At 34.4% G+C, this 27,593-nt stretch overlaps 1 protein-coding gene across 1 annotated transcript in view; it reads left to right on the forward strand.

Moving 5' to 3' along the window:
• Positions 1-27,593, forward strand: part of SLC2A13 (solute carrier family 2 (facilitated glucose transporter), member 13) — a 388,439-nt gene that overhangs the window by 64,543 nt on the left and 296,303 nt on the right. Inside the window, exon 2 of the mRNA XM_012638430.1 lies at positions 23,631-23,790. Coding sequence (XP_012493884.1) covers positions 23,631-23,790 — 160 coding nt within the window. The remainder of the gene's footprint in view (positions 1-23,630; positions 23,791-27,593) is intronic.

Consider the following 27,593-nt stretch of genomic DNA (forward strand, 5'->3'; position numbering starts at 1 on the left):
TTGTTTATGAACTACCTCTTAAGGAAAGAAGCCACAGTAATGGTAGCTCTCTTATAATGGTTACAAATCTCTTAAACTTTACACATAAGAAATAATGAGCAGTAAAAAACCGAGGGTGGATAGTATTGATTTAATATGAAACCTGTTGATTAAATCCACAATTTTAGAAGGCATAGCAAGTAATGTGTGACTGATGGCTCATCTCAAAGTTTGTGGCAAAAATGAGGAGATTTAAAAACATGGAGTGTTTGTTAGATGGATAAGAAATCTATTGAAAGAAACTGCGTCCTGTAGAAGCCAGGGACCCTTCTGTCCTTTATTTTAAAACCACAGTCCTAATTAATTCATATATTCTGCATTTCCGTGGTAGCAAGATAGTATCTGTAGATGCTTGTAGTTTAGTAGTTGCTAATGGATTAAAATAAAAGATACTATTACAGAAATGTCAGCTGTTGTATCCAACACCATAGTCCAGAGACTTTTCTTTTTTTCTCTGACTTCATATTGCTTGACACATGTAGATGCACATAGTTTTCCGCACAATTAATATTTCATCTTATGAAATGGACACAAAAGAGAATTAACTTTATTATTGAATACCACCAAAAATACTGTTTAGAAATAGTCAATGAGCAAGTATAACATACAGTCCTTTCATTAAGCTATACACACTTTTGTCAATGTAATATTTCTGCCAATGGATACCAGAAAGTTTTATATCTTAGACAGAAATCTAATTTTTTCTCCCTTCGCTTCCTCCCTCCTTCCCTTCTAACAGATACTAAGTACTTAATATTTGCACAATTATGTAAGCTTCTCCTTATACTTTATAACTATTATGAAATATATAATTATCCATTAGCTAAGCATAAATGATATGAAAAATATATAAAAGACTGGTTTATACATCACTAAACATGGTGGGTCATGAATTGTTTGTTCACCAGGGGCCAAATTTCTCACAAGTAGACACTGGTCAGCTCTTGATTATTCAGATATTGCCTAGCCCTTTCTAAATGACTTATTTTATTTTTTTGGAGACAGAGTCTGGCTTTGTTGCCCTGGCTAGAGTGCATTGGTGTCATCACAGCTCACTGCAACCTCAAACTCCTGGGCTCAAGCAATCCTACTGCCTCAGCCTCCTGAACAGCTGGGACTACAGGCATATGCCACCACACCTGGCTAATTTTTCTGTTTTTTGTAGAGATGGGGTCTGCTCTTGCTCAGGTTGGTCTCGAACTCCTGAGCTCAAGTGATCCTCCCACCTTGGCTTCTCAGAGTGCTGGGATTACAGGTGTGAACCACTGTGCCTGGCCTTAAATGACTTGTTTTGGGGCCATTTTACTGTAGTTTTTACTTTTCATCAGTGAATGAGAAAAAACAAATGAGAACTCAGATTAAATTAATTAGTTTGCTATTTATCAATTAATTATGTCTAGCATTACATTTTGTGGGGGTGCTTTCATTATTATTTTTAAATTTATGGGAAAGTACTGAAAGTTCAGAAGGTTGAACTTTGTGAAACAAAGTACTTGTTCATTTTATTAAGAGTGAACAGTTTTCACTCAAAGCAACCTGTCTGTGGGATTAAACAGTGTAGGAGGGTAAAGAAGAGAAAAAGTCAATAGAAAAATTGGTGTTTATGCTGAATATGCCTTGATGAAGATTGGGGAAAGAGAAGAAACATAATACGTTTTGATTTGCTTTAATATTAGGAGTAGTTTCTGCAGTCTTACATTATCACCAACAATCTATTGGTGACCTGAATAGAGAGTAATAAATTAGTAATACTAAATAGTAGAATGAAGAGGAAAAAATGAATAGAAAATTGTTTGTTGCAGAAGATGACAAAATATTAGAAATGACCACTGATTCCGTAAAATTAGTACTTCTCTGTAAATAATAAAACTGGTTAAAAAAGGATCTTTAAAATAATATTAACCATATTTACTGTTTAAATAACATACCCAATCCATTATTGAAAAGTAAAGTTCTTTCAAAGAAACAGTTCTTAGGTACAAAATACATTAAAGTTCTTTAATTTAGGTTAAGAATTTGATTTTAAATAACCTAGATAGTAAATTAGCACTATGCTTTCCCTGTACATTATCTAATTGAATCGTAAAGCCTGTTGAGTTAGTGGTATCACCCCAATTTACAGCTTTATAAACTGGAAACCAGGTAAGTTAAATAATTTGCCCTTGGTTATATATGAAGTGTTTAAGTGGCAAAGCTGCAAATTGAATATTGTCCATTATTGAAATTCAAAAATGTCCTCTCCGTATACTACACAGCATATGTGATTGACTTTAGTAGCTTATTTAAATTAATTTCCCTAGGAATTTTAAAACTAAGTCCTTAGGATTTTTAAATCTCATGATTCAAGAAAAAAAGAAGCTTTTTGTTTTTCAACTTTGGGATTTAGCTTTTGATAGTTATGGCTCTGATAACTGTTCATTAAGATTTAACAATTTTCCTTTCATTAACTCACCTCATTTTAACTTGTGAGCCTAGTTCTTTCATGAAACTGCCGACAAACCCAAAGCAATCTTTCCCCTCCTGTGAACTCAAGGAGTGCTTCTTGTCTTTAGGAACACTTACCACATTATTATACATCATCATTATAATCTTGCATTTTTATCAATTGAGTATATATTTTTTTTTTTTTTTTGTCTCCAGCAACATTACAGGTTCCTTGTGTTTTGTACATTTTTATGTGTGGGCATAGCATTTTATTCTATTATGTGTTAAATATTTTCTGAATAAGCGGTATATTACTATTGCTTGTTTATATCTTAGTTCTACAGGTAAAAACATGGTGGAGCATCTTCTCATAGTGAATATTCATTAGGCAGAATTTGAAGAAGCTGCAAGTCTTTACTGCCCCATCCTTTTCTTAAAGAGCACATGCTATTTCTCTGACCAGTCATGTAACAGTTTTCCTTTAGGGTAGTTATGTTTTAGTTAAGCAGGATGAAAAGAAATGTCTGTAGGTTTGTTTTCTGCCTGGCTTTGGGCCCCTTAACTGGATGTTACACTCAGTACAGAAGTCCTTCCACTCTTTGCCTTACACATCATGAGATGCAGGCCTGAAGCCTTTGGGCCAGACCTCTTTGCCTGGAGAGACTGGTATATTCTGGAGACTCAGTTATTTTAATATGTATTTAATTTCAAATGTCTACATTTAGTTACATCTGTTGGGCTGCTCTGTTTAATTTGTATGTGTGTGTATGTGCTTTCTTAAATTGTTTTTAATGTGTACGTTTTCTAAAACTTTTTAAAAAATGTGCCACGTATGAATACTTTTAGAGAGACTGGCCACTTATGCATGAATATTTTTATTAGACTGTCTTGCCACTTAACTGTTTGTGTGACCTTGGGTGTTTTATTTAACTCATTCAAGCTTCTCATTTTTTAGCTAGCTGTAAAATGGGGCTAACAATACCTATTTCAAAGTGCTGTTGTGAGAATTAAAAAGAAGGCATGTATGTACAACCTGGCTCATAGTAGGTATTCAAGAAATTATTGTTTAGCTCCTGATTCACCTTGTCTCCATTGTGGTTACATTTTGTAATAAAGCCTCACAATAAAATATTCCTATCTTCTTAAAATAATTGGCGCTTTGGGTCGTTTCAGTTTGCGGTAGAGAAGTTGTAAGGTGTCTATGCCATGTAGAATTTTTATAGAATTCTAGCAGACAGCTAACAACGGTTTTTAAAAGGGCAAGTTTTTCAGAGTAGCAGAGAGATTTGAGTAAGTTAATAGAGCCAGATCAATCCATAATTATTGTATAATCTCAGCAATTTATTTTCCTGTTGATACTCCTGTTCATGTAGCCTACCATGGATTGGAGTTACTTTCATTTTGCTTTCTGGTCTTACTTAAATATTAATGTTCTGCCTTTTTATTTTTTGTTAATTAAACTTAAGCTTTTTATGATTAAGTATAACTTTCTGATATCATCAGTATATATATAGTATTTGCTGAATGAATTATATTAAAATCAAAAACTGGGATTGTCTTGCTATGTCATTTACTTTTAAGAACATCAGTGTTTTTAAAGTGTCCATTTTAATCAGTATTAAGTTTTAAGAAAAAAATATTTCTTTGAAGTAGTTAATTTTTCTATTGACTTTTCATAAATTTTGATTTAAATAACCACCAATGTGCAGGTTTTTGAAGGATTTCTAGTTATAAATTAATGATTCACCATGATTTTTGCTGCTGCCAGTAACACTTGGTATTTTATGATAGCTTTGAATAGCATCCATCCTTGATGGAATAGTAATAATTTTGATGGAATATTTTGCTCAGTTTGTTACAGTGGAAAGTTAATCTACTGAGATTCTGAGATATTACTGTGTGATGTAGCTGGCTTGAGATGGATTCCAATTTTGGTAATTTTAATAAGACAGAAAACTGTGGGACATTTACTTGGAATGAGATTCCCTTGATCATGAAAAGAAATTCCTTATACTGTGGGAGTTCATTGGTCTTTTTCAGAAATAATTGTCATTTTTAGTCTTTCTTCCTTTTATCAAAAAATAATTACTCCACATTAAGTATTTTTGTTTAGATTCAAATACATCAAAATAACATTATTTTTGAAACATATGTTAAAAATTTAAGACCACTCAGTTGTGACAAATGAGTGTAATTATGTTATAATACATAACTAATAATATACTTTAAATATACTTATAAATGATAATATACTTTAAATACAAAGCATATTTAAGTATACTTATTTATTTATTTTTTGAGACAAAGTCTTGGTCTGTCACCCCAGCTAGAGCGCAGTGGTGTCATCATAGCTCATTGCAACCTCAGACTCCTGGGCTTAATAATCCTCCTGCCTCAGCCTCTGAGTAGCTGGGACTACAGGTGTGCGCTCAGCTAGTACATTTTTTTTCTATTTTTAGTAGAGAGGGGATCTCGCTCCTTCTCAGGCTGGTCATAAACTAAAGTATACTTTAAATATGTAAGTATATTTGAAGTATAATATATACTTTATTAAAATTATATATTATATAATAATAAATTATATAACATATAATTAGAAGATACTTTATAAAATTAAATATAATTATATTTGAAGTATATATTTATAATTGGTACTAAAGACTTCTTATATAAAGTCCACTGGAGAAAAACAACTCAGTATTTGATATATGTCATGTAAAAACTGGTGGTTTGGTAAAACAGAAGTAAAAAATAGTTAATGAAATTACAGTCATTATTTTCCTGGTGTCCGCTCAATAAAACATAAAATGAAGTTGCATCTTTAACATTTTTGGACTTATACACCTTAATTAGTCTGTCTTCTATGACTTTCCTATTGGAGTCACTCTTCATTATAAATAGCCCTGGCTTGGTTGTCCAAATGAACGGTGTGTGGCTATTGTCATTTCATTGCCATGGCGATTTTGCAATTAGTGTGGAAGTTGCTGGCACACTCCTAGGCAAGGATTTTGCTGTACTGACTTGGAAGTGGAAGAATAAAACCCTTTTCACAGCTGCTGTGTGATTCTGAATAGAGACAGAGCAGCTGCTTTTTTTTCAGTTTTTTACTAATTTAGATGTAGACATTACGCTTCAGTGAATTGTTGGCAGGAATGTCTCCTTGTTCTTCTGTCTATCAAAGAGAAAACAAATTTTGATTTCAAGTAAATATTGGGGCAAATTGTTTGTGAAAGTTCCAGAAAGTAGTACTGGAACAGGTTTTTCTGTCCTTTGGCTTTCAAACTGAAATGTCACAAATTGTGAATTAATCAATAATCTACAAAACTTCACTAGGAGATTTTTAGTTATTGAAATGTATGGATTTGTCCCATTTCTTAGGATAAAGTAAAAAGTTGATTGATGGCTAGGCACAGTAGCTCATGCCTGTAATCCTAGCACTTTGGGAGGCCAAGGCAGGAGGATCTCTTGAGGCCAGGAGTTCAAGACCAGGCCTGGCAATATAGTGAGACCCCGCCTCTATAAAAAATTGAAAAATTTGCCGGACGTTGCGGTGCATGCCTGCAGTCCCAGCTCCTACTGGGGAGGCTGAGACGGGAGGATCGCTTGAGCCTGGGAGATCAAGGTTGTAGTGAGCTACGATAGCACCACTGCACTCTAGCATGGGTGACAAAGGGAGACCCTGCCTCCCCACCCCCAAAAAAAGAAAAACCTTGACTGAGAGATGAATGAAGGGATATTTATATAAAGGCACTTGTAAAATAGACACTGGAAAAGTGTTAGTTTTATATGCAAGTGACTGGCTTGCTATTAACTTTTTTGGTAAATTTTTAGAATGTGAAATATGATGACTTCTTACCGTTGCATCACCAAGTTCTCATAAAGGTAGAAAAAGCAGGATAAATAATTCAAACTTTGAAAGGAAGCATTTTCTCTAAATTTAGATCATAATTAGTATTACCCTCAAAGATTTCAGGAAAATTTTTTCCTACTCAAATTTGAATTTGAATGTTTGTACTAAACTCTTTAAGTTTTGCTTTTTTTCTAACAGCTTAGTACTTTTTTTTTTAAACATGGAAACCCAGTATGATTTTTTTCTAGGAATAAGAAATACTATACTATGCAATAAAACTTAGTTTTGCCATTGTTTTCTATTCTGAAAGTACTCCTAAGATATTTTAGAGGGTTGACTTTGTAACTTTATTTTTAGTTACAAATGTCTTTTTCTCATTTGTTTCTGAAAATCCTCAAATACATGAAATCAGATATGCCTTTTTCCCCCGTTTTTCATTATCAGCAAATAATTATCATTTCTCCTTTACATCAGTCTCCATGTTCACAGTGATGGATCTTTTGCCTTTTCTTTCTGAAGCTATGGAAGTAAGAAAACAAGAATTTTAGTTCTTTCATGAATAGTAATCTTGATTTTTGGTCAGGGTGCTAGCCCCTGTCATCAGCAGGGATAGATTAAGTTGCAGATTTGCAGATTTCCTCATCGCAAAACTATGGCCTCTCAAGACCACTTATCTTCTAAAATCTTTATAGGTTTGCTTTTGATATGTATTTCTTCAACCTACCTGCAATTGATTTTTATATATAATAAGAGATAGGGGTTCAATTTTATTTTTTTAGACATGGATACCCAGTTGAGTACCCAGGTGAGTGGATACTCACCACTATTTATTAAAAGGTCCATCCTTTCCCCTTGATCTGCAATACCTCTTATTCTGTGTATCAAGTGCCGATATATTCTGGGCTTTCTGTTATGTTCTATTGGTCTGTCTTTCTCTGTCTATGCTGTGTTAATTGTAATAGCATTATAATAAGCCTTGATATAGGGGAGGATAAGTCCTCCTTTATTTTTTCTTAAGAGTAGTGACTATCCCTAGTCCCTTGTCCTTCCATCAAAGTGTCAACTTGTAAATTTCCTTTTCTTTTTTTCAGATTGTCAAGTTAAAAAAACCTATAGTCTCATTGGGGGTTTGATGTGAATTGTATTAAATCAGTGTATCAATGGTAATTACAGTCATCCCTTGGTATCTATGCGGGATTGGTTTCAGGACCCCACTCCCATGGATACTAAAATCCATGGATACTCAAGTCTTTACATAAAATGGTTTAGTATTTGCAAATACCCTATGTGTATCCTCCAGTATGTTTTAAATCATCTCTAGATTACTTATAGTATCTAAAACAATGTAAATAGTTATACCGTATTTCTAAAACTTAGTGTTCTATTTTTATTGTATTTTTTCCAAATATTTTTTATCTGTGGTTGGTTGAATCCACAGATGCAGAACCTGCAGAGGGCTGACTGTACTAATGTCTTGTAGTATTGGCTTTTCTAATCCACAAACAAGGTATATTTGCCAATATTTAGGTATTCTTTAATGTTACACAAATAAAAAATTATAATTTTCATTTTCATAGTTGATGTTGGTACTTTATATTTTTATGCTATTATTAGTGGTATATTTTTAAATTTTATTTTCAAGTTCTTGCTGGTATGTAGATATATAATAGATTTTTATGTGCTCTTTTTAAAAAATTGAGTGACATTGCCAAACTCAATTCAATTTCAATATATTTATAGTATTTTGGGGGGTTTAAAAATATAGAATCATATGATCTGGGAATAATGATAGTTTTTTTTTTTTCCTTCCAGATCTTATGCATTTTTCTTAGTGCACTGGTTAGAACTTCTAGTGTTGAATACAAGTGGAAATAGCAGGCACCCTTGAGTTGTTCCCAGCGTCAGTTAAAATGCTTTAATCATTTCCTTATTAAGTGTGATGTTTGTTTTGGAGTTTTTGCAGTATGTATATCCTTTACAAATGTTCTCATTTATTTTTAGTTTTTTTTTTTTTAAATCATGAATAGATGTTGAATTTTAGCTAACATTTTCTATATTTATAAAAACATGATATTTCTTTTTTTAATTTCTTAGTAAATACATTAATCGATACTGTATTTGGAGTCTAATCTTGTGTACTGGGTGGGATATCATGATGTATTTCTATATAGTGGTGTATTGCTAGATTGGGTTGGCTGTAGGATTTTCTTCAGCTGCTCATTATTGGTATAAGACTTGTGCTGTACTGGCCTGTTTAGGTTAGGACATGTTGAGAACTGTGAAGGGTCTGAGATTTTACCCTGCATATAAGCTAACAAATTAACCTGCCATAGTTTCATGGATTCTGATAGAAGACACAAGATTTTAGGGTCAGAGATGGACAGTTTATTGTGCACAGTAATAGCACCAGAGAATGAATATTTTGTACCTGTTCCCTGAGACCCAGTTCTCACACAGATAACATTTGCATACACAGTGGATTTTGTTATTAAAAAAACTTTTTAATGGGCAGTAAGCATGCCTGCATTTTGCTTAGGAGGGAGATACTATCTTTATCTTCAAGGCTACATTCAAAACTACTCTTTGTTCTGGAGGGAGACACCATCCCTATCTTACAAGGCTATTTGCAACCCTAACATCCTTGAGAATACACTATGGAATAAAGGTCAGTCAGTGCGTACTTTTTAAGACATGTAAAAAGGTATATGAGACCCATGGAGAATTGTCTCCCAGCAGGGTACACAGAGGCTATTCTAGCCCATAAAATTAGCTGGGAAATACTGCCTTTCTCTAATATTGTAGAATACTTTGTATGAGAATAGAATTACTCATTTCTTGAATGCTTGGTGGAACTAGTTAAATCAAGTCATCTAGATTGAAAGTCTTTTGAGAATATGAGAATATTTTCTGACCATTAATCCAATTTCATTAATGGTTACAGGACTGTTTAAGTTTTCTGTTTCTTCCTGATTAATTTTTTTAAGGGATATGTCCATTTCATCTAAGTTTTCAAATTCATAGGAATGGAGTTGTCCATGGTGGCCCTCTTATTATCTTTTTCATGTCTCCAGTTTTTTCAGTTATGACCTCATCTTTTCATTTTTGATATTAGTTATTTAGGCTTTCCAGATACTTGTGAACTTCAATAGTATTTTTAAAGAACCGCCTTTTGGCTTTTCAGTTCTCTCTTGTATGCTTGTCTTCTATTTCATTAATATCTTCTTTTAAGTATTTATTTCCTTCCACTTTTTAAAGTAATTTTCTTCTTTTCCTAAATTCTTCCAGTGGACATAGCTGATTATTTTCAGTGACTCTTATTAACTAATATAAAAATTAAGACCAAAATTTCCCAATTAAAGACTTTTGTTGAATCCCACAATTATTAATATATCTTACTCATTTTTATTCATTTAAGAAATTAAAATTTTCAATTTTAATTTATCCTTTTTGATTCATGAATTATATGAATTCTCAAACATATGGTTGGTGTGTTTTAGTTACCATTTTTAAAAAAAAAATTCCTGTGTAATTGTTTTGAGGTTAGAAATCATGATCCATGTCACTTTAGTCTTTTAATATATGTTGAGGACTTCTATGGACCAGTAGATAGTCAGTATTTATATATACTCTTTTTGTGCTTGAATATAATGTATATTTTTTACTTATTGGATATAGAGTTAATAAAGTAGATCCAGGTCCACTTTAATTGTATTGTTCATGTCTACGTTTTTATTTAACTTTTTTGTTTCTTAAATCTATCAATTACTGATTTGGATGTGTTACTGTCTCTCATTGCGCTTGTGGATTTTATCTATTTCTTATATTTCTGTGTACTTTTGCTCTGGATTTTGAAATTATAAGGTCATATGAAATTTAACTATTAATATTGCATCTTCCTGGTGAATTGAACTCTTTATTCTTATCAAATGACCTTCTTGGTCTTTAGTAATGTTTGTGCTTTGATGTTTATGTTGTCTGGATTAATATGGCTGTCTAGCTTGCTTTTGTTTAGACTTTTCCCTGTTTGTATATTTTATCCGTTTGCTTTTAATCTTCTTCCTATCCTTTTAACTTGTGTTTCCTGGACAAAAGCAAAGTATAAATTTTAAATCCAGGCTGATTATTCTTTTTATTTGGTACCTTTGGTCCATTTATACATATCTGCCATTTTATGTTGCCTTTTCTCTCCTAACTTATTTATGCTACTTTTTCTCTTTTTTGCCTTTTTGAATTGCCCTATATGTACATATATGTGTGTATATATATGTGTTATATATATTTTTTCTCATATAACTTTTTCTCAACTAGTTTGGAAGTTACATTTTTTTGCATATATTTTTTAGTATTTACCACATTTTACTCATGCATATTTAACGTAACAAAATCTGAAGTTATATAATATCTTTATCCTTCTTCTGAATAATATAAGCAACTTAAAGCACATTCACTTTCTTCCAACTTTAGTTCTATTGTCATGTAGTTTGATTTTTTTCTTTAGTTTGCATTATATACCACAAGATATTGTTAATGATTTTTTAAAAAGATTTTCCTACATATTTACCACTTTCTATACTGTTGATTTCTTTTTTAAATTTCAAAATATTAAGGGGTACAAATGTTTTTGTTACATGGATAGCTTTTATAATGCTTTATACTATTCATTTCTTTCTGCATTTTTATTCTGGTACTGCCCATTTGGGATCTCTACCTATCCAAAATACACTTCAGAATTTCCTTATGTAGGGATTTTGTTCTTGTTCCTGATAGAATTTTTTTTTTTTTTTTTGTCTGTTGCACTAGAAACCTAGGCACAATGAAGATACCATTATACTGTCTTCTGGGTTCCATTGTTACTGATGAGAAGTCAACTGTGACTTAATAGAGAAATTTTAACAGCAATTAGAAGATTGGGGATGGCCAGAATGAAGTGATTATTTTTTGCTTCCTACTTTTAAAAAAAGAAAAAACCCAGATATAAATGGAAATTCCCTTTCTTCTCTGATTTCTGATTCCTTCCCATAAATATGAAGATAAACACAAGCTTAAAGTTGGGACATACCTAAAGAAAGGAAACCTCTTAGGATTTTGGGGATCCTTTTCAACTTACCAAGACAAATGTAAAAAAAGGAGGTTTTTAAGTTTTGCATTTAAAGCTACCCATTTAAATAGTTTTCATCAAGTTAGCCTGTTGAAAATGAAGAATATAAATGATCTTTAGCTGTGTATCTGCCATCTGTTATTTACCTGTCATCTAGTAATCATCCTTCCACATTTGTATGTCTGTAATATTATGATTTTTATATAAATTGTATATATGAGATATATATCTACATATTGATATATATACATATATATATGTTTTCATTCACGGTTCCTGTCTTGTAACTTCTATAACCCTTGTTACAGTTTTTTGTTAAATTGTTAGGGCACTTTTGGCTTCAGAAGCAGGCCTCAGGAAACAGAATCTGTTTCTCTGAGCTTCTCCTGCTCTCCTTTCACCTGCCTGAGACAGGACTCTAATCTTCCATTGTGGGTCATAACCCTCATTCCAGAGAGGGTCCTGCCCCATATCCTGAAGGAAGAAATGCTACACAGAGAGCCCAAGAAGAATCTGAACAGAGAGACCTTGTTGGGTTTCCTTAGTCCAGGAACCTTTTTGTCCAGTCACATTTGCACACAATTGTCCATGCTTCAAAGAAGTTTCCATAAAAGGCCCAAGGGGACAGGGTTCAGAGAACTTCTGGATAACTGAACACATGAAAGTTCCTGGAGGGCAGCACACGTGGGCAGGGCATGGAAGCTCCACACCCCTTCTAAATTCCTCGCCCTGTGCGCTCTTCATCTGTATCCTTTGTAACATCCTTTATAATAAACGGTAAATGTGTTTCCCTGAGTTCTGTGATCTGCTCTAGCAAATTAAACCCAAAGAGGGGTCGTGGGAACCCCAACTTGAAGCCACTCGGTTAGAAGGTCCAGAGGGCTGGACTTAACGTCTATGTATTTTATGTATCTATCTGTCTCTGTGTCTCACCTGTCATCCAATTTCTGCCTACTCTGTGTCCTCTTGAATAGGGTATTGACTTCCTCTAAATAAAAGCTACTGAAATATGCCATTATTATACTTTTAGATGGAGCTTTTATAAAATCCAATCAAAAAGGGTAAGACAATGAGCTAGGTATTTTTACGAGTAAGTCATTAAGGTATGAATAGCAGCAGTGCTAAAAGTCACTTCACCTCATCATTTGTCACAGGAAATCACTACTTCTATTCTGGCTGTGTCAGTGTCTCATAGCTGCTGGAGGAGGAATAAGTGATAATGCCAGCGTTCGTGCCAGCTAATTTGTGCCAAAGTTAGGCTCTGTTGACTGAGTCAGAGCTGCCACTAGATCTACAAGTAGAGTGAAAAGATGTTTATAAGCCATGGGTTCATTTTAATCAACTCATTTTAAAGCCAGCTTAAGAGAGATGATACTGCCCTTTTCACAGTCATCTGGCTTATTCATGAAGTGTCTGCCATATCACATGGAGTCTGTTTCTAAGAATGTTATTGAGCCTTAGTTATGGCATCTTGCTTATCGCCCTTCATAAATGTCCGTTACAGGGAAAAACAGTGTATTCAAATGTTGTAAAATATTTCACCATGATTAGTGCCTACCATTTCAAAGAATCAGCTAAGCAATTTTGGAGTTATGTGTACATGCCTGGTACACTGAAGAACAAAATAGGAAATCAGTTATGTCTATTAAAATAATTTTGGCTACATGGTAGGGAAAACTTAACGATCTTCCCTCTCTTTTCCACTCCATTCCTTGTTATCATTAGTGTGATCTAGCTTTATGAAAGCCAGATTAATATATGATAGAACTAGAACTCCTAAAAGCGGACTTTTTATTTTATTTTAGGATGACCATTTCTAATTCTTCTCATTATTCTTTAACAAACTTGTCCATTTTCTATTTCAAAAGAATCTTGGAAGATCAAGTGCAAAAAGTTTACGCGTAGAAAATAATTCCCTATTTTATAGTAATTAGAGATATAGGGTAAGCTAACTTGGCCATGTTCCTCCTCAAACATTTTAAAATTTACTATGGTTAGAGTCCCATGGATTATGAGTAAAGATTCTGGGAAGGTAAGTTATGTGTCAGTTATTTGTAGATCTTAAAAATTTGCCTTTTTCCTCTGCATTCTTCCTTGGTTAAGATTTTGCTACATAAATTGATTTTTAAGTGTAAGCATGGGGACATTCATATGCCCTAGATGGAAAGATAATATTAACAGAAGTTGAGAAAGATAATATCTGTTGGTGGGTGGCTTTTATGATTTTTACCACTTTAGAAAAAACTCAAAGGCCAGGGTCATTCAAAGTTTGAGAGACACAGGAAGTCCTTATTAGAGATCTTTGATAATTAAGATGGACATTATGTTACTCTACGAGTCTTTACCTCTTTGAACACTAAAAAAATAAGTAGAAATTTTCATTTAATAATTATTCAGGCATAGTGTTCCCACAAAATTTCCTAAATTTCCTAACAATGTTTAGCCATCGTTATCAAATGTTGGGACAGAAAAAGACCAGTTAATGCTTCGAAGTGCTTTGAAGTCATTGATGTAGCTCAAGAAATGTGTTACTGGGAACTAGTGAAAGAGAGGAACTGTTCGTTCGTAGGAAGAATCGTTGAGTGAGTGTTCAGTGGTCTGCTTACTCAGGTGGATTTCTGTAGTCCAAAGTGAGAGGCAGATCCTCTGAGCCTTTTATACTGAAGCTTCCCATACTTAAAATCGTTGTCAGTGTTGGGATTGGTTTAGAGGTTGTTTCAAAAATAGTATATTCTACCTTGTGAGATTTTTGCTATCTGAAAATGGCTTTTATGTCCTCATACCTGAAAGACAACTTGTCAAGGTATGAAATATTTGGGTCACAACATTTTCCCCTGAAATATCTGCAGTTGTTGCTCTGTGTCATTTTGTATTGCCTGCGTTTTATTATTTTATGGGTAAGTTATTTTTTTCTGTCCTATCCATAAGAATTTCTTAAAATCAATTTTTGTTAATCTTGCCAATCAGAAAATTTCCCAGGATGTTTCTAGTTGTTAGCACCCACTCTGAGCACATTTATTTCCTTAGAATGGTTTCTTTCTCAACAATATCTTTTATCATTGTAATTTTCTTTGCTTTCCATTTGTGGAGAGCATCTCAAATTGATGTTCCATACTTCCCGATTCAGATTTCACACGGCGTCATTTCTGTTCTTTACTGCCTCCAACATGGTGTTTACTTCTGTTATTATTTATGTATTCTGCTATTAAATTTTTACTGTTCTTGTAATCCTTCCTTATCCTACCCATTTCCCTGTTTAATTTCTGTTTATTATCTTTTTATTTAAGCTGATTTCCTCCTCTTGGCTCTCTGTTCCTACTTTTTAGGCAAGGCCAGATCTTATATTGAAGAAGAGCTTTAAAAAACCTTTGGGGTCGGTGCGGTGGCTCACGCCTATAATTGTAGCACTCTGGGAGGCTGAGGTGGGAGGATCACTTGGGCTTAGGAGTTTGAGACCATCCTGAGCAAGAGCAAGACCCAGTCTCTACTAAAAATAGAAAAAGTTAGCTGGATGTGGTAGTGCGTGCCTGTAGTCCCAACTACTCGGGAGGCTGAGGCAGGAGGATCGCTTGAGCCCAGGAGTTTGAGGTTGCTGTGAGCTAGGCTGATGCCACAGCACACTAGCCCAGGCAACAGTTTGAGACTGTCTCAAAAAAAAAAAAAAAAAAAAATGGGGGGTTTGTTCATTTATTATTTTGGCCTCTAGTATTTCCTTTAACAGTTCCTCATATTTTATTCCTCAATCCTTTATATTTATTCCATGAATATTTCTACAGCTAAATTCTAGTCCTGTCCTCATTTTACTGTGTACACATTCCTTGTACATTTCATTGACATCTATTCACTTAAAATCTATAGTCAGGTAATTCACAGCCTTTTAGCTCCTATTTAGGTCCAAATTGTTTGTTGTTCTTAGAACATTTGCCTCTGGATGTCACATAGAGTTAATATGACAAAGCACCACTAATGTTCCTGCTTGCTAAATTCACTGCCTTGGGAAACACATATTGATTTCTTATTAACCTTTGTGCATTCCATTTGTCAGGTGTAAATGCATACTGCTTCTGCTTTTGTAGTAATTCATGCAGTTATCTTTCCTTTATATTTATAACTTCTTAAGCTCTATTTTAGGAAATTTTTTGAGTATCTATTAATGTCTTTATTTGCCATCTCTTTCCATCAAGAAATTCTTTCCTACTGTGGTTTTTTTCCTGTCTTTTCATCTGTGTGTTCCAGGAACACTTCTTTTTATGGCATTCTTATTCTTTGAGACTAAACTAAAAGTTAATTTAGTTCATGAATATTCTTCCCAAAAAACAGAACTTTCCAATATCTGAAAGTTGCAGCCTTCCCATTCTAATATGTATGTAAGACTTAAATGTGGAACAAGAAGGGAATGGTTACATAAATTATTTGTATCTGAATATTGTAATATTATACTGTTATTTTAAATGACTTTGTAATACAAGGGTGGCAAACCTAGATTTGTTGTATATGGCTGTGTAGGGATGTGTTTTGTTTGGCTTTTTGAGGGGGACCTGTAGAGTTACCTTAGTTGTGATGAAAGCAGCTTACTACGTCATATTGCACGTTCAGTTAACTTCCTGTATTTATGGTACCTACATAGCTTGTGTAAGAAGTGTGAGATCCCCTTTTGGAAAAAAAAATATATGTATATTTTAATTTATGTATTTATTTTTAACAGCCCTCCCACTAAAAGGAAAAAAAAATATTTTAAAGAGAAGTGTTTGTAGTAGAATGAGTGAAAGCTACAGACTTGTGGAAAAATACTGACAGTTATAACCAAATTTAAACAGTGATTGTCTAGGGAAAAGTGGGGGGTGGGGTTTATGGGAATTCTCTGTACCATCTCTACTGTTTTTGTTTTCCTGAAACTATTCTAAAATTAAAAAGGTTATTTAAAAAGAAAAACAGTGATTGTAGGTGATTTGAGGTGATTTTTATTCACCTGCTTACCTGTGGTTTCCAGATTTTCCCTAATGAATATCATTTTTATTTTAAAACCCATCAATTAACACTAGCTTAAAAGAATAAGGTTTTGTATATGCATCCCATAGTACTAATCAATAACTTTTAAGTGCTTACACCATGCCCAAGTCTAGGCCCGACACTTAGGCAAGTTATAGTACAGAAGATAATGTGAAATATCATTCCATTAACAAGCTTGTAGTCTTGTTTTGAGAAACAGATGTGATACAGACTCTACTGAGATGTTAGCAGTAAAAAAAAAAAAAAGAAAAAAGGACGTGGGCAGATCGAAAGAACATTCTCAAGTAATCTAAGGGAGAGGTCATTTTAGGCCATGAGAGGCTGTATCGAGTGGAAAGCCTGATGACATGGTAATAATACTTTACTCAGAGTTCTTTAAGCCTGTAGACCATTAACTTAGCTGGTTATCCCCAGAGAATCTTTCTCATAACCTGACTTCCGTTATAAGCATTTGGGTTGTATTTGGGGCTTAGTGCACTTTGAAGTCGCTCAGCCATCTTTTCTGAGTGTCTTAAGCCTTATAGAAAAAAGTAGAAGCCGAATTCTAAGTTGTTAACAACCTGGTAAATGTAGATACTCCACTGTTTAGAAGAATGCAAACATATCAGCTCTGGGTAAGACAGCCAAACCGAAGCAACTATAGTGAGGGATACTGTTTCCTGTGACAGATTCTGTTTCTTTTTATTAAAATTTTTTCTTTACAGATGATAAAAAGCACTAATTTACAAAATGAAATTAGGACATCATAATCCTTCTTGTTCAAGAAGCATTATTATTAAAAGGTAGCTTCATGTGCTTCTAAGAAGCTAATTAGTTGCTGCCTGACTTATCATGCTGAGAGACAGCTGTGATGCATGGGTATTTACCCATCGCAACAGGATTTTCTAATGCTATTTGGATATGCAATTATTTATATTTCTGACTCAAGCCTTTAAAAGGGCTTCCAGCAGTTTTTGAAAGCCAGCTTCTGCAGTCAAGAGCGTTCCATGCTATTTAGGTGGTGAATCAGCTTGGCAGCATGGTGGTGTGTGACTCCCGTTGCACTGCCGTGTCTGAGGTGTAGTTTTCTGGTGAAGCTCCTCAAGCCAAGCATGATAATAGTTTTCATTGATATAGATCTTATAATTTAATAAGAAATTTTCTAAGAAATTGAACTTCTTAACAATATTAGGAAATAATACCAACGTGGATCTTTGTGGTTATATTTAATAAGCTTGTTAATAGGAACTTGTACTGCTACATTTCCTATGTTAATTTCAATTCATGAGTCTAGTAGGGACTGTTAGGAATTTTTTTTTTCATTGATATAGATCTTATAATTTAATAAGAAATTTTCTAAGAAATTGAACTTCTTAACAATATTAGGAAATAATACCAACGTGGATCTTTGTGGTTATATTTAATAAGCTGTTAATAGGAACTTGTACTGCTACATTTCCTATGTTAATTTCAATTCATGAGTCTAGTAGGGACTGTTAGGAATTTTTTTTTTCTTTATCAGACATTTTATTTGATTAGTGATTGTAATAGGGAAGAAATCAAAAGCTCTTCGTAGAACTCTCTTAAACTTTAAATATCATTCATTACATCCACTTACGAAGCACTTAACTCTTTAATTTTGAGAATCTCATATCAACATCTTTGGGTTATAATGCCAGAGCAAAAATGTTAGCCTCGATATGTTGTCTATCTTTACAACAGATTTTAGCTGAATAATGGGGAGTTCTTGCTCATTTATTTCAATGTTCCTGTGGTGTATTTAAATATAGGGTTGACTTGTACAAGCACATAATAGTGATTTAAAACAGACCCTAAAGTTAAGCAGTTTTACTTAACTGTTCTTCATTAGAACAGTGAGCTTTGTCTAGGGACTAAATTCCATTTGTTTTGCCAAAGTGGAAAGGAGATTTTGGGGTGACAGCCTTTCAAAAGTGGGCTTCACGTTTAGAAATCTATAAATTATGGTTTCTATAGATTGCTTTTATTAATAGCAAGGTGGGTTAACAGGGCCTAGTCTTAACAAATGCATAATTGGGCAGATGTGAGTGGAGTGAGCATGGATCCTACTATTTCCCAGTGTCATAAAGCAGTTTTATGGGCTTAAACTTGTCTGGCTCAAAATTATGCAATTAATTATATTCGGTTCTCATTTTTCTTACTGATTGGTCCAAGCTCTTTAATGTGATACCCGGTGGTAGTAAGTCACATGGCAGGCAGTAGAGGCAGGAAAGAGAAGGTTCTTCTGCCCCTAAAAGTTTATGTGTGCTAGCTAAAGTAATAGAGCCAAAAATAAAATATTTCTGAGACATTTCTGAAGGATCATATTCTAAACAGAGGCATGGCACTCGTTCCTTCAATGGCACAGCACTAAGGTTAGAGGACCCGAATGGCCCACTTTGGCATTGACTTGCTGTGTGTCTTCCTGAAAATTTCTTTGTATTTGTCCCTGGGGCTGGGTTTCTTTACCTTTCATAGGGGGTAATTAATTATATCTGTCCTGCCTGCTTATTGATAGGATGATTTTACGTGGTAAGACAAAATGATAACATAGAAAGACTTTAGAAATAACATTGTAGGTAAGGTAACATAAAAGGTAAGGTAGATGTTTGTTGGTTATCTGCCTTCTCAGTTTCCCCTTCAGTCCCTTGAATATTGGATGTTTTCAGGATTCTGTTCTAGGCATTCTTCCAGTATTCCATTTCTGACTGGTCTTATCCATTCCCATAGTTTCAAGTTAATGTGCATCATTCACATAGAACCACCTTTGAGCTCCAGATATTTGTGTAACTCCCAAGTCCTACCAGGCTCAGTCTCAGTTCTAAGCCATTTTTAAAGAAATAGAGTTCAGTGGCAAAAAGCAGTTGGAAAGCAGTGATACTCTTAACTTGTGTCTCTTGAAGCATATACTAGCATGTAAGTTATAACTCAGCACTGTTTCCTAAGATCTCTGTAACTCCCGCCTCCCCAGTCAGGACTGAATCCCTTTGTTACAGGCTCCCATTTTCTCCAGACTCACCCTAAGCCTTTCACTCACAACTCTTTCCAGTCTTTTTGTCATTTGAGCTTCTCCCCACAAACCAGAGCATTTGCCCATGTTTCTCTTTTCCCCACCCTTTTTGGCCTAGCTTGATAAGAGCTCAAGAACTAGGCTGCCAAAGACCAAATTCTCCCTTGAGGGAGGAGAGAGGGTAGTTGTTCTGGCAAAGACCTTATTGGATAGGGGAAAAAGGGAGAGTTGGAACACACGCATGTAAACAATCTATATTCCCCAGCACGCTTAGGAAGCGTCTGCTTACTCTCTTCTTGTATATTTCACAAAGCACCTCTGACTCAATCCATTAACTTGACCTTATTATCTTCCATTCAAACTTGCTCTTCCTTATAGTGTTCCATATCTTCGTATAAAGTGCCCATCATGCTCCTAGTTGCTTATTCTAGACATCTGAACATCATCTTCTCCTCACCCCTTACATCCTGTTCAAATTCTCCTTAGCCTAGATACTGAATACATAATTCTTGAATCTCTCCATTTCGCTCAGTCTCCATTGCTGCCACTGTGCTTGGTGTTCCTCTGCAATCAGTTCTCTATACCCCAACCAGAGTGATCCTTTAAAAATGTGAATCTGAACCTGGCTTTTTCTCTTTTACTCTTTTCAAGGCTTCTGAGTACCAAGCCCTTAATTTGGCCTCTAAGATCTGGTTGGTTCCTGCCCATCTCTCTAAAACTCCCCTACCTCAGCAGGATGCATTTCTTCCTGCCTCAGGGCCCTTGTCTAAGCTGGTCTGATTGTCTGAAGTATCTTCCAACTCCCCCCTGCCTTGCATTCCTTCCCCCAACCTATATCTTGCTTACTCATTCACCAGATGTCAGCCTAAATAGGACTCCTTCATCTAAGGCCCCTCTGACTCAGGCTGGGCCAGTCCTTTTGCTATAGCTCAGGCACCCCACACTTCCTTTTCAGCCAGACCCATCACCCTTGGCCAGCAGACCCTAACTCCATGAGGACAGACAGCGTGTTGCTCTCCTACAGCACTGTCTTCAAAGTGCTTAGCACAGTGCTCAGCTAAGATCCAGTATTCAGCAAATACTCTGATTAATGGATGCTGTTTTCATGACTTGGGCTCTCTCTGTCACTCCCATCTCATCTCCATGCATATTCTGCCTCATACTTTCTATGTATCTCTGAGAAAACCGCATGTCATTTTATATTTTTTAGCTCATGTTATTCTGTGCAGAATTGTCTGCCCAGTCTTTCCTAGCTACTGTCTAATCATTGTCAGCATCACAAGTTAGAATCCAGTGTAGAGCTTTACTATGACCCTTACCATGTGATTTAGAAGTTATTTATTTGATTGCATGTTTTTGTGAGTGGGGTTTGTGTGTAGCTTTCTTCATAGCAGGAACCCTATTTTGTTTATATGCATCCTTATAATCCTAGCACCACCACATTTTGAACTGAATCGAAAGAGATGAGATGCCTAACTAAAGATGATAATAACAATAATGATTGCTGGTATTGACTACCGTATGTATGCTGGGCACAATTTTAAGTGCTTTACTCTGTTACCTCATTGAATCCTCTCAACCCCTATGAAGGAGTTACTTTTATTCTTCCCATTATTAGATGAAGAATTGGAGACCCAGAAAGGTTAAGCAAGTTGTCCAAACTCAACCAGCTGGTAAGCGGCAAGGTTGGAATTGAAACCCACTACTTCCAGAGCCCACCCTCATCTATGATGATCAGTCAGTGTAGTCTGTGCCTTCAAAATTGGGTTTTGAATCTCACTGTCTGGTTTAAGTTCTGATTCTTCCACTTATTCATCACGTGACCTGGAGTAAGGTCCTTCTCTGCAAAATGGAGATAATACATGCCCTTTAGAGGGATGTTCTAAGTATTAAATTAGATAATCAGTCCATGTAAAATCCCTACTAGACTGTAGGCAGTTGTACCAGTGTTAAGTCAGTGTGAGCACTCATTGGACAGAAGGTCTTTTAGGGTTCTTTCTAGCTCTAAATCCCATGACTCTGTCTTTCTTCAGTCCTTTCCCTTTGTTATTACCTGTTACATTTCAAAACTCTGGTGTTTATTTTAAATAATAAAGCTTTATGAGGGCCTGAGAACATCTCTGCATTCCCTATTAAGTCAAATCTATGGGTTTTGTGACAAGCATATGTTCCCTAAAACCATAGTCCTGATTTCTCATGCTGAATTCCGTGGGCTAGGTGGCTGAATAAAGATCTCTGGCTAAAGAGAGCAACTGCATTCCTGTTTACGGCCAGACCAAAGCAGAAAAAGAAATCCAAATAATAAATTACTGTTTGATTTTCAAAAGTTTCAGATGTTCTAATGGTAAAAGAACTAAAAGGAATCTACGATTAACTTGTCAACGTTTGCAGCAAATGTTTCCTCTTTCTGAGTTAAATGAAGGACATTTTAGGATGGTTTGTGCAATTAAATTGATTAGCAGTCAGATGGAAATTTCAGCTGCTTAGGTGATGATTTAATTGTAAAGACTACTCATATGGTGTCTACTAACACATGCTTACTATTCTATGCAACTCGTAAAATCTTAAGATTATTTTCATCATCTCCATAATGATGGAGATGACAGGCACTACAGTAGCAAACAAAGATGGTGGAAATTACTGTGTATAGTTCTGAGACTTAATGGTTTGATTTGTGTGCAAATTTAATAACTACTTACTTATATTGTATACAAAAATATAGTGAATTTTCTAGAAGTAAATCTATATTACTTAAATCTTGTCTATCCATTTATTTATTTGTTCAGAGATAGAACAAGGCAAATAAAAATACAGCAAAATATATTTATAATAGGTGAAATTGCAGACTATTATGGCATCAGGAGAGAGTTGAGTTCACAAAATAACTACCATGAAGTCCAAAACACTGGGTAGAGATGGGCCTCTCTGTCTATATAAAGAGGAAAATCGAACAAAAATCAGTTATAGGAAAGCATAACTGTTGTAATTACTGAGACTATAGGTGAATGTCTCCTGCTGTATGGAATGTGATAAATAGGACCTTCAACAGCCCTTATACAGAACACAGCAACAGGTTTCTCAGTGCTGATTTCTTCAACGTAAACCATTTTTTGCCATCATAAAGATCAATTTGTTAAAACAATTCTGTATGGGTCTACTGTGCAAGTGTTTGATGTTCTTAATCTAAGGATAGATTTATGGTATCTATAGATATTAATATGAAATTATTAAATTTTCCAAGGTAACCTTGCTTATTTTTTTTTAACTGAAGTTTTGGCAAGTATTGATTAGACACTGGTTTTAGGTTAAATAATCAGACATATCTGGAAATTGGAAGTATCACAGGGAAGTGAGACTTTCTTTAAGAAATCATTTTGAATTGTCTCAAAGTTCTCTACCATAGAACTTTAGTTTTTAAAATATGTGATAAGCCTCAAGATCACCTCTGAGGGAACTTTTAAAAGTTCTATCCCCTACCTCTGTGGTTTTCTATTTAGTAGGTCTGCACTGGGTGAGGCAAGGGCAACTTTATTTAAAGAAAAAAGTCACATAAGTGATTCTGCTAGAATTTAGGAAAACTACTGCCATAGAGAATGTTGCATTAATTTCAGATAGAAAAAAATTTAAAGCTAAAATAACCAAATGTACTTTAGCCATAAAATTATTTTATTCTGTAACTTACAGCTAGCCAAACGAATAAGGTGACTTAATATATGGATTTCTTACTTAGCAAAACAATTAAAGGTTTCGGTGCATCTACTGGAAATGATGCCTTTGAATGGTTAATACCTATTCTGTGATAATTTTTATTCTCACTGTCGTCTGGTTACATTTCCATATAGACTAAAAATATTTCAGTAATCATATTCTGTCTTGAGAGCATTTTTATGTTTTTGGGCCTTAAGAAATTATAAAGCATACTAATATGCATTCTAACATTAGCTTAGGTCCTTAGAGGTACTTCCTTTTGTAGGGTTTCAAGTTATAATGTGAAATATGATACTCAGAGATTGGAATCTCACATATTTCTTTACTTGTCTGCAGTAGCCCCAAATTAGTTAAATGTGTGATAAACCTTTGTTTAAAGTAGAAAACCAAGCCCATATACGTAGGTGTGTATCTTAATCTAGTATCAATATTTATAACAACAACAGAAATGTTGAGTAAATGTCTCATGTTTGCTTCTCGTTCTTTCTTTATAGGCATTGCTTCTATGACAGTGCCCGTGTACATTGCGGAGGTCTCACCACCCAATTTAAGAGGCCGATTAGTCACCATTAATACACTCTTCATCACAGGAGGGCAGTTCTTTGCAAGTGTTGTTGATGGAGCCTTCAGTTATCTCCAAAAGGATGGATGGAGGTTTGTAAATACTTCTTACATTAAGTTTTTCAAAGAAATCATGATTTGGGAGAATGGGAGAAAAATTGAGAAATCATAGGCAAAATGTAATTGGAGTTTTTGAATCATTATAGCTAATTTATAAGTGGGTGGCATTCCACAAAATTGAAAGTGGACAAGAAGCTGATATTTATTTTAATGACAGACAAGGAACCTACCATGAAGAACTGATATTTACAGGGTTTTTTTTAGCATTTAGGTGACATTTCTCACACTGTATGCAATCTTTTTGCAATATTTGTTTAAAAATGGATGTAGTAATAAATATGCATGGAGTTCTTGAATTCTATCAGTGATTGACAAGCTGTTTATGAACTGCAGATAAAACTAACATCCTTTTTGGATTTAGGAAGCTACATTCTGATCTGAAAGAAAATCAGGTTTTAAAGATATAGATTTAACTTTATAAAAAGATACATGTAAATTTAAAATACATGTAAATTTAAAATATACAAATTATTTCTTGATCATTATTTGGATTCTGTTGAATCAAAAGAAATCAGAAAAATGGTTTTAAAACTGCTTTAAAATAAATTCAAGTGGAATGTTATAAAAAGAAGATCTTACTGTAAAGCTTAAAGATATTATGGGCTCTGGATTTTGATGTCTTTATAACTTTCAAAACAATAGATTCATGTAACTGTTCCAGGGAATTTTTATTAACAGGCACTAAAGGTTACAAAATACCATCTAACTTGTTTTCTTGCCTTCGTTTTTTAGAAAAAAATATTTATTCAGCATCTACTGTGTAGGTACTGGAGATAGAATATTGACAGGATAAACTCAAGTCCTTGCTTGCATGGCTCATACAGTGTTGAAGTTAATCCATAACCATTGAAGAAGAAGAGTTTGATGTGATGTGCACATGGGGAGTTAAACCTCTATGTAGGAAGCACAATGATGGCTTAGGAAGAGCCATTAATGTCTTAACCTGGTGAAGTTTTAATTAAAAGTCACGTGAGAAAACTCTTTGAAGCCAGCAAGGGCTTGCATTTGTCAGGACCATTAAAGAGAGAAGACAGTTGTTAGAGGTGGTAGCTCTGTCTGCAGATGTTGCTAAACTGCCTTTCCACTTATGAAGGAATCAGTCTCTGCCAAAGTGAGAAATTATTGGAAATTTGAAGAAGCAGGAAATTTCATTTTTCTTTTCTGCTTGGTAGATTAACAGCAAGAGGAAGATGATAACCGTTATCAGCATAACCTGGCATTTTGATTTTTCTTGGAAACTCAGTGGAAGTCAGTTAATCTTTCACATGTCTTTGAGAAGATCTAAATCATCTATTTATATTTTGTTGAAATTTTATTAATGTGACTAATATAGACATACATATAAATCTATATCATGTAGAGTGCATAAGCCATGTTTTTCACTTAATTATAGTAACTTAAATATCTCTTTTCAGTACTGGTCAGGAAAGAACGATCATACAGTAGTGAAAATAAATTTATAAAAGCAGTGTACCTGTGAAAAAGTGGGAGTGTTGGGAGGCCCTTAAACCCCTTTTCAGAGGCAGACAGACCTGGATTCATATCTGTTCCCTACCACTCATTAGCTATGAACCTTGGACAAGGCATTTAGCCCCTCTGAGCTTCAATTTAAAATGGGACCAAAAATACTTAGAAGATTCTTGTGGAATCTAAAATAATTGTATATGTAAAGTGTGTAGCCCAGTGCATGGCACATGGCAGGTCCTTAATAAATGATGAGTCACACATTATTTACTATTCTGATGAACAAATAAAGGATGGGTACTACAATAGGTAAATTGTAAGGGAGATCGAAGGAAAATCAACATTCTATGGCCTCTGTTTTCTTTATTGGCAAGGATGGGGCTTGGAGGTGGTAGGGCAGAGGCCTAGACGAGAAAAAAATGAATGTGCATAGCTGCTGTCGGAAGTATAAGAAGGAAAAGACTAGAGACAACAAATGATTTTCAAGTAACCTTGGGATCTGAGTTGACATTGGAGACATATTTGCAGTAAAGCCAATTAACATGTTTGTGTGTATTTTTCCTGCAATACTGGAGAGCCCAAGTTTGAAAAAATAAGAGTATGGGAAAACTAACTTGGGCTGGTATTTAGACCAAAGCATTAACAACCAAATTACTTTGAACTCACTTTATTGTTTGCATGAATACCCATTTAATTATATATTCATGCAAACATGTTTCCTTTTTTTAAAGGTGAATTTTCTCTGTGTTTTTGTCTTCTGTTATTTAGTGTCCTTAGCAGTATGTTTACCTTCTCTGACACCTGGGCTACTAGGAGAGTGTGGTTATCAGCAAATAAAGATTTAAGTGCTGTTTTAGCATTAACTTTAGACTCTGGAATTATCGGCAATTATAACTTATTCATAATTACAACAATAGATAATTTACTTTTATGGCAATATGTTTCAAAAATCCTAAGGAAAAAGTGGTTTTAAATATTTCATATAAAATTTCTCATACTCATAGTTTTATATATCTTAAAGTTAGATGTCCCCTATCTTCTAAGGATTTGAATTTTTTGTTTCCTTTTATTTCCCTTTTGACTTGTATTGTTTCTGACATTCTACTTCAAGTTATTAATGTTGAATTTTATACAACATACCTAGTGTCCCAGATTTATAAGCTTGCATTATAGTGATGAATTTCAGAGTCTAGTAGAAGGACCATTTGATCCTAACAAAAATCTTGAGAGGTTGGTGGAACTGGTATTATTCCCATTTTGCAGATTAAAAAACTAACTCTCAAAAAAGTTAAATATTTGCCTGACACCCCATAGCTAATACTTGGCATATTTGAGCTAAGTCTTCTTACCCAAAATCTAACCACTTTCTTCCTTCTGGTTCTGCTTATAAGAGTTTATCATCTAAAAGCCATAATTATTGATAATTTTTACAGTAGTGATTGGACTAGGACATATGGAAGATGAAATTGATAGAAAAATTTCTTAGATTTTGAAGTTGAAAGACTGTATCTCCCCTTTTGTGCCAGATGGGTCAAAGTTTCTGTCCTATTATTGTTTGAATGTCAAAGAAATAAATTGTTTTCTGCTGAACAACTGGAAGATTAGTTTTTCCAGAAAAAAGAATTGCCAGTAGAAGATTGAGCATTGGTATTTTTCTGGCACTCCAGTGTCATGGTACATTCTGTACTGGGAAGGACACCATCTGGCTTCATGAAGAAAAGGGAAATAGGATTTTGAAAATATTGTTAAAGATTTTATTTCTTTAAAAAACAACTTTACTGAGATGTAATTCACATACCACTCAATTCATCCATTTAAATTGTACAATTAAATGGTTCTTGGTGTATTCACAGGGCTGTGCAACCCATCATCATCATCAAATTTAGAACATTTTCATCACCCCCAAAAGAAACCTTGCACTCCTCAGCCATCACCCTGAAACCTCCCAATCCTTCCCAGATCTACACAAACATTAATCTACTTTCTGTTTGTATGGATCTGTGTATTTTGGATATTTTATTTATCAATATGTGGTCCTTTATGACTGGCTTCCACTTAGTATGTTTTCAGGGTTCATCCATGTTGTAGCATGCATCATTACTTCATTTCTTTTTTTATGGGCAAATAATAATGTGGATATACCACATTTTGTTTATCCATTTATCAGTTGATGGACATTGTTTCCATTTTTGGGCTATTACAAATAATACTACTATGAACATTCATGCACAAGTTTTAGGATAACCACTTCTCTGCGTTGTATACCTAGGAGTGAAATTGCTAGGCCATGTGGTTACTGTATTTAGCTTTTT

Source organism: Propithecus coquereli, unplaced genomic scaffold, assembly GCF_000956105.1.
Source record: "Propithecus coquereli isolate 6110/MARCELLA unplaced genomic scaffold, Pcoq_1.0 Scaffold13, whole genome shotgun sequence".
NCBI lineage: Eukaryota > Metazoa > Chordata > Mammalia > Primates > Indriidae > Propithecus > Propithecus coquereli.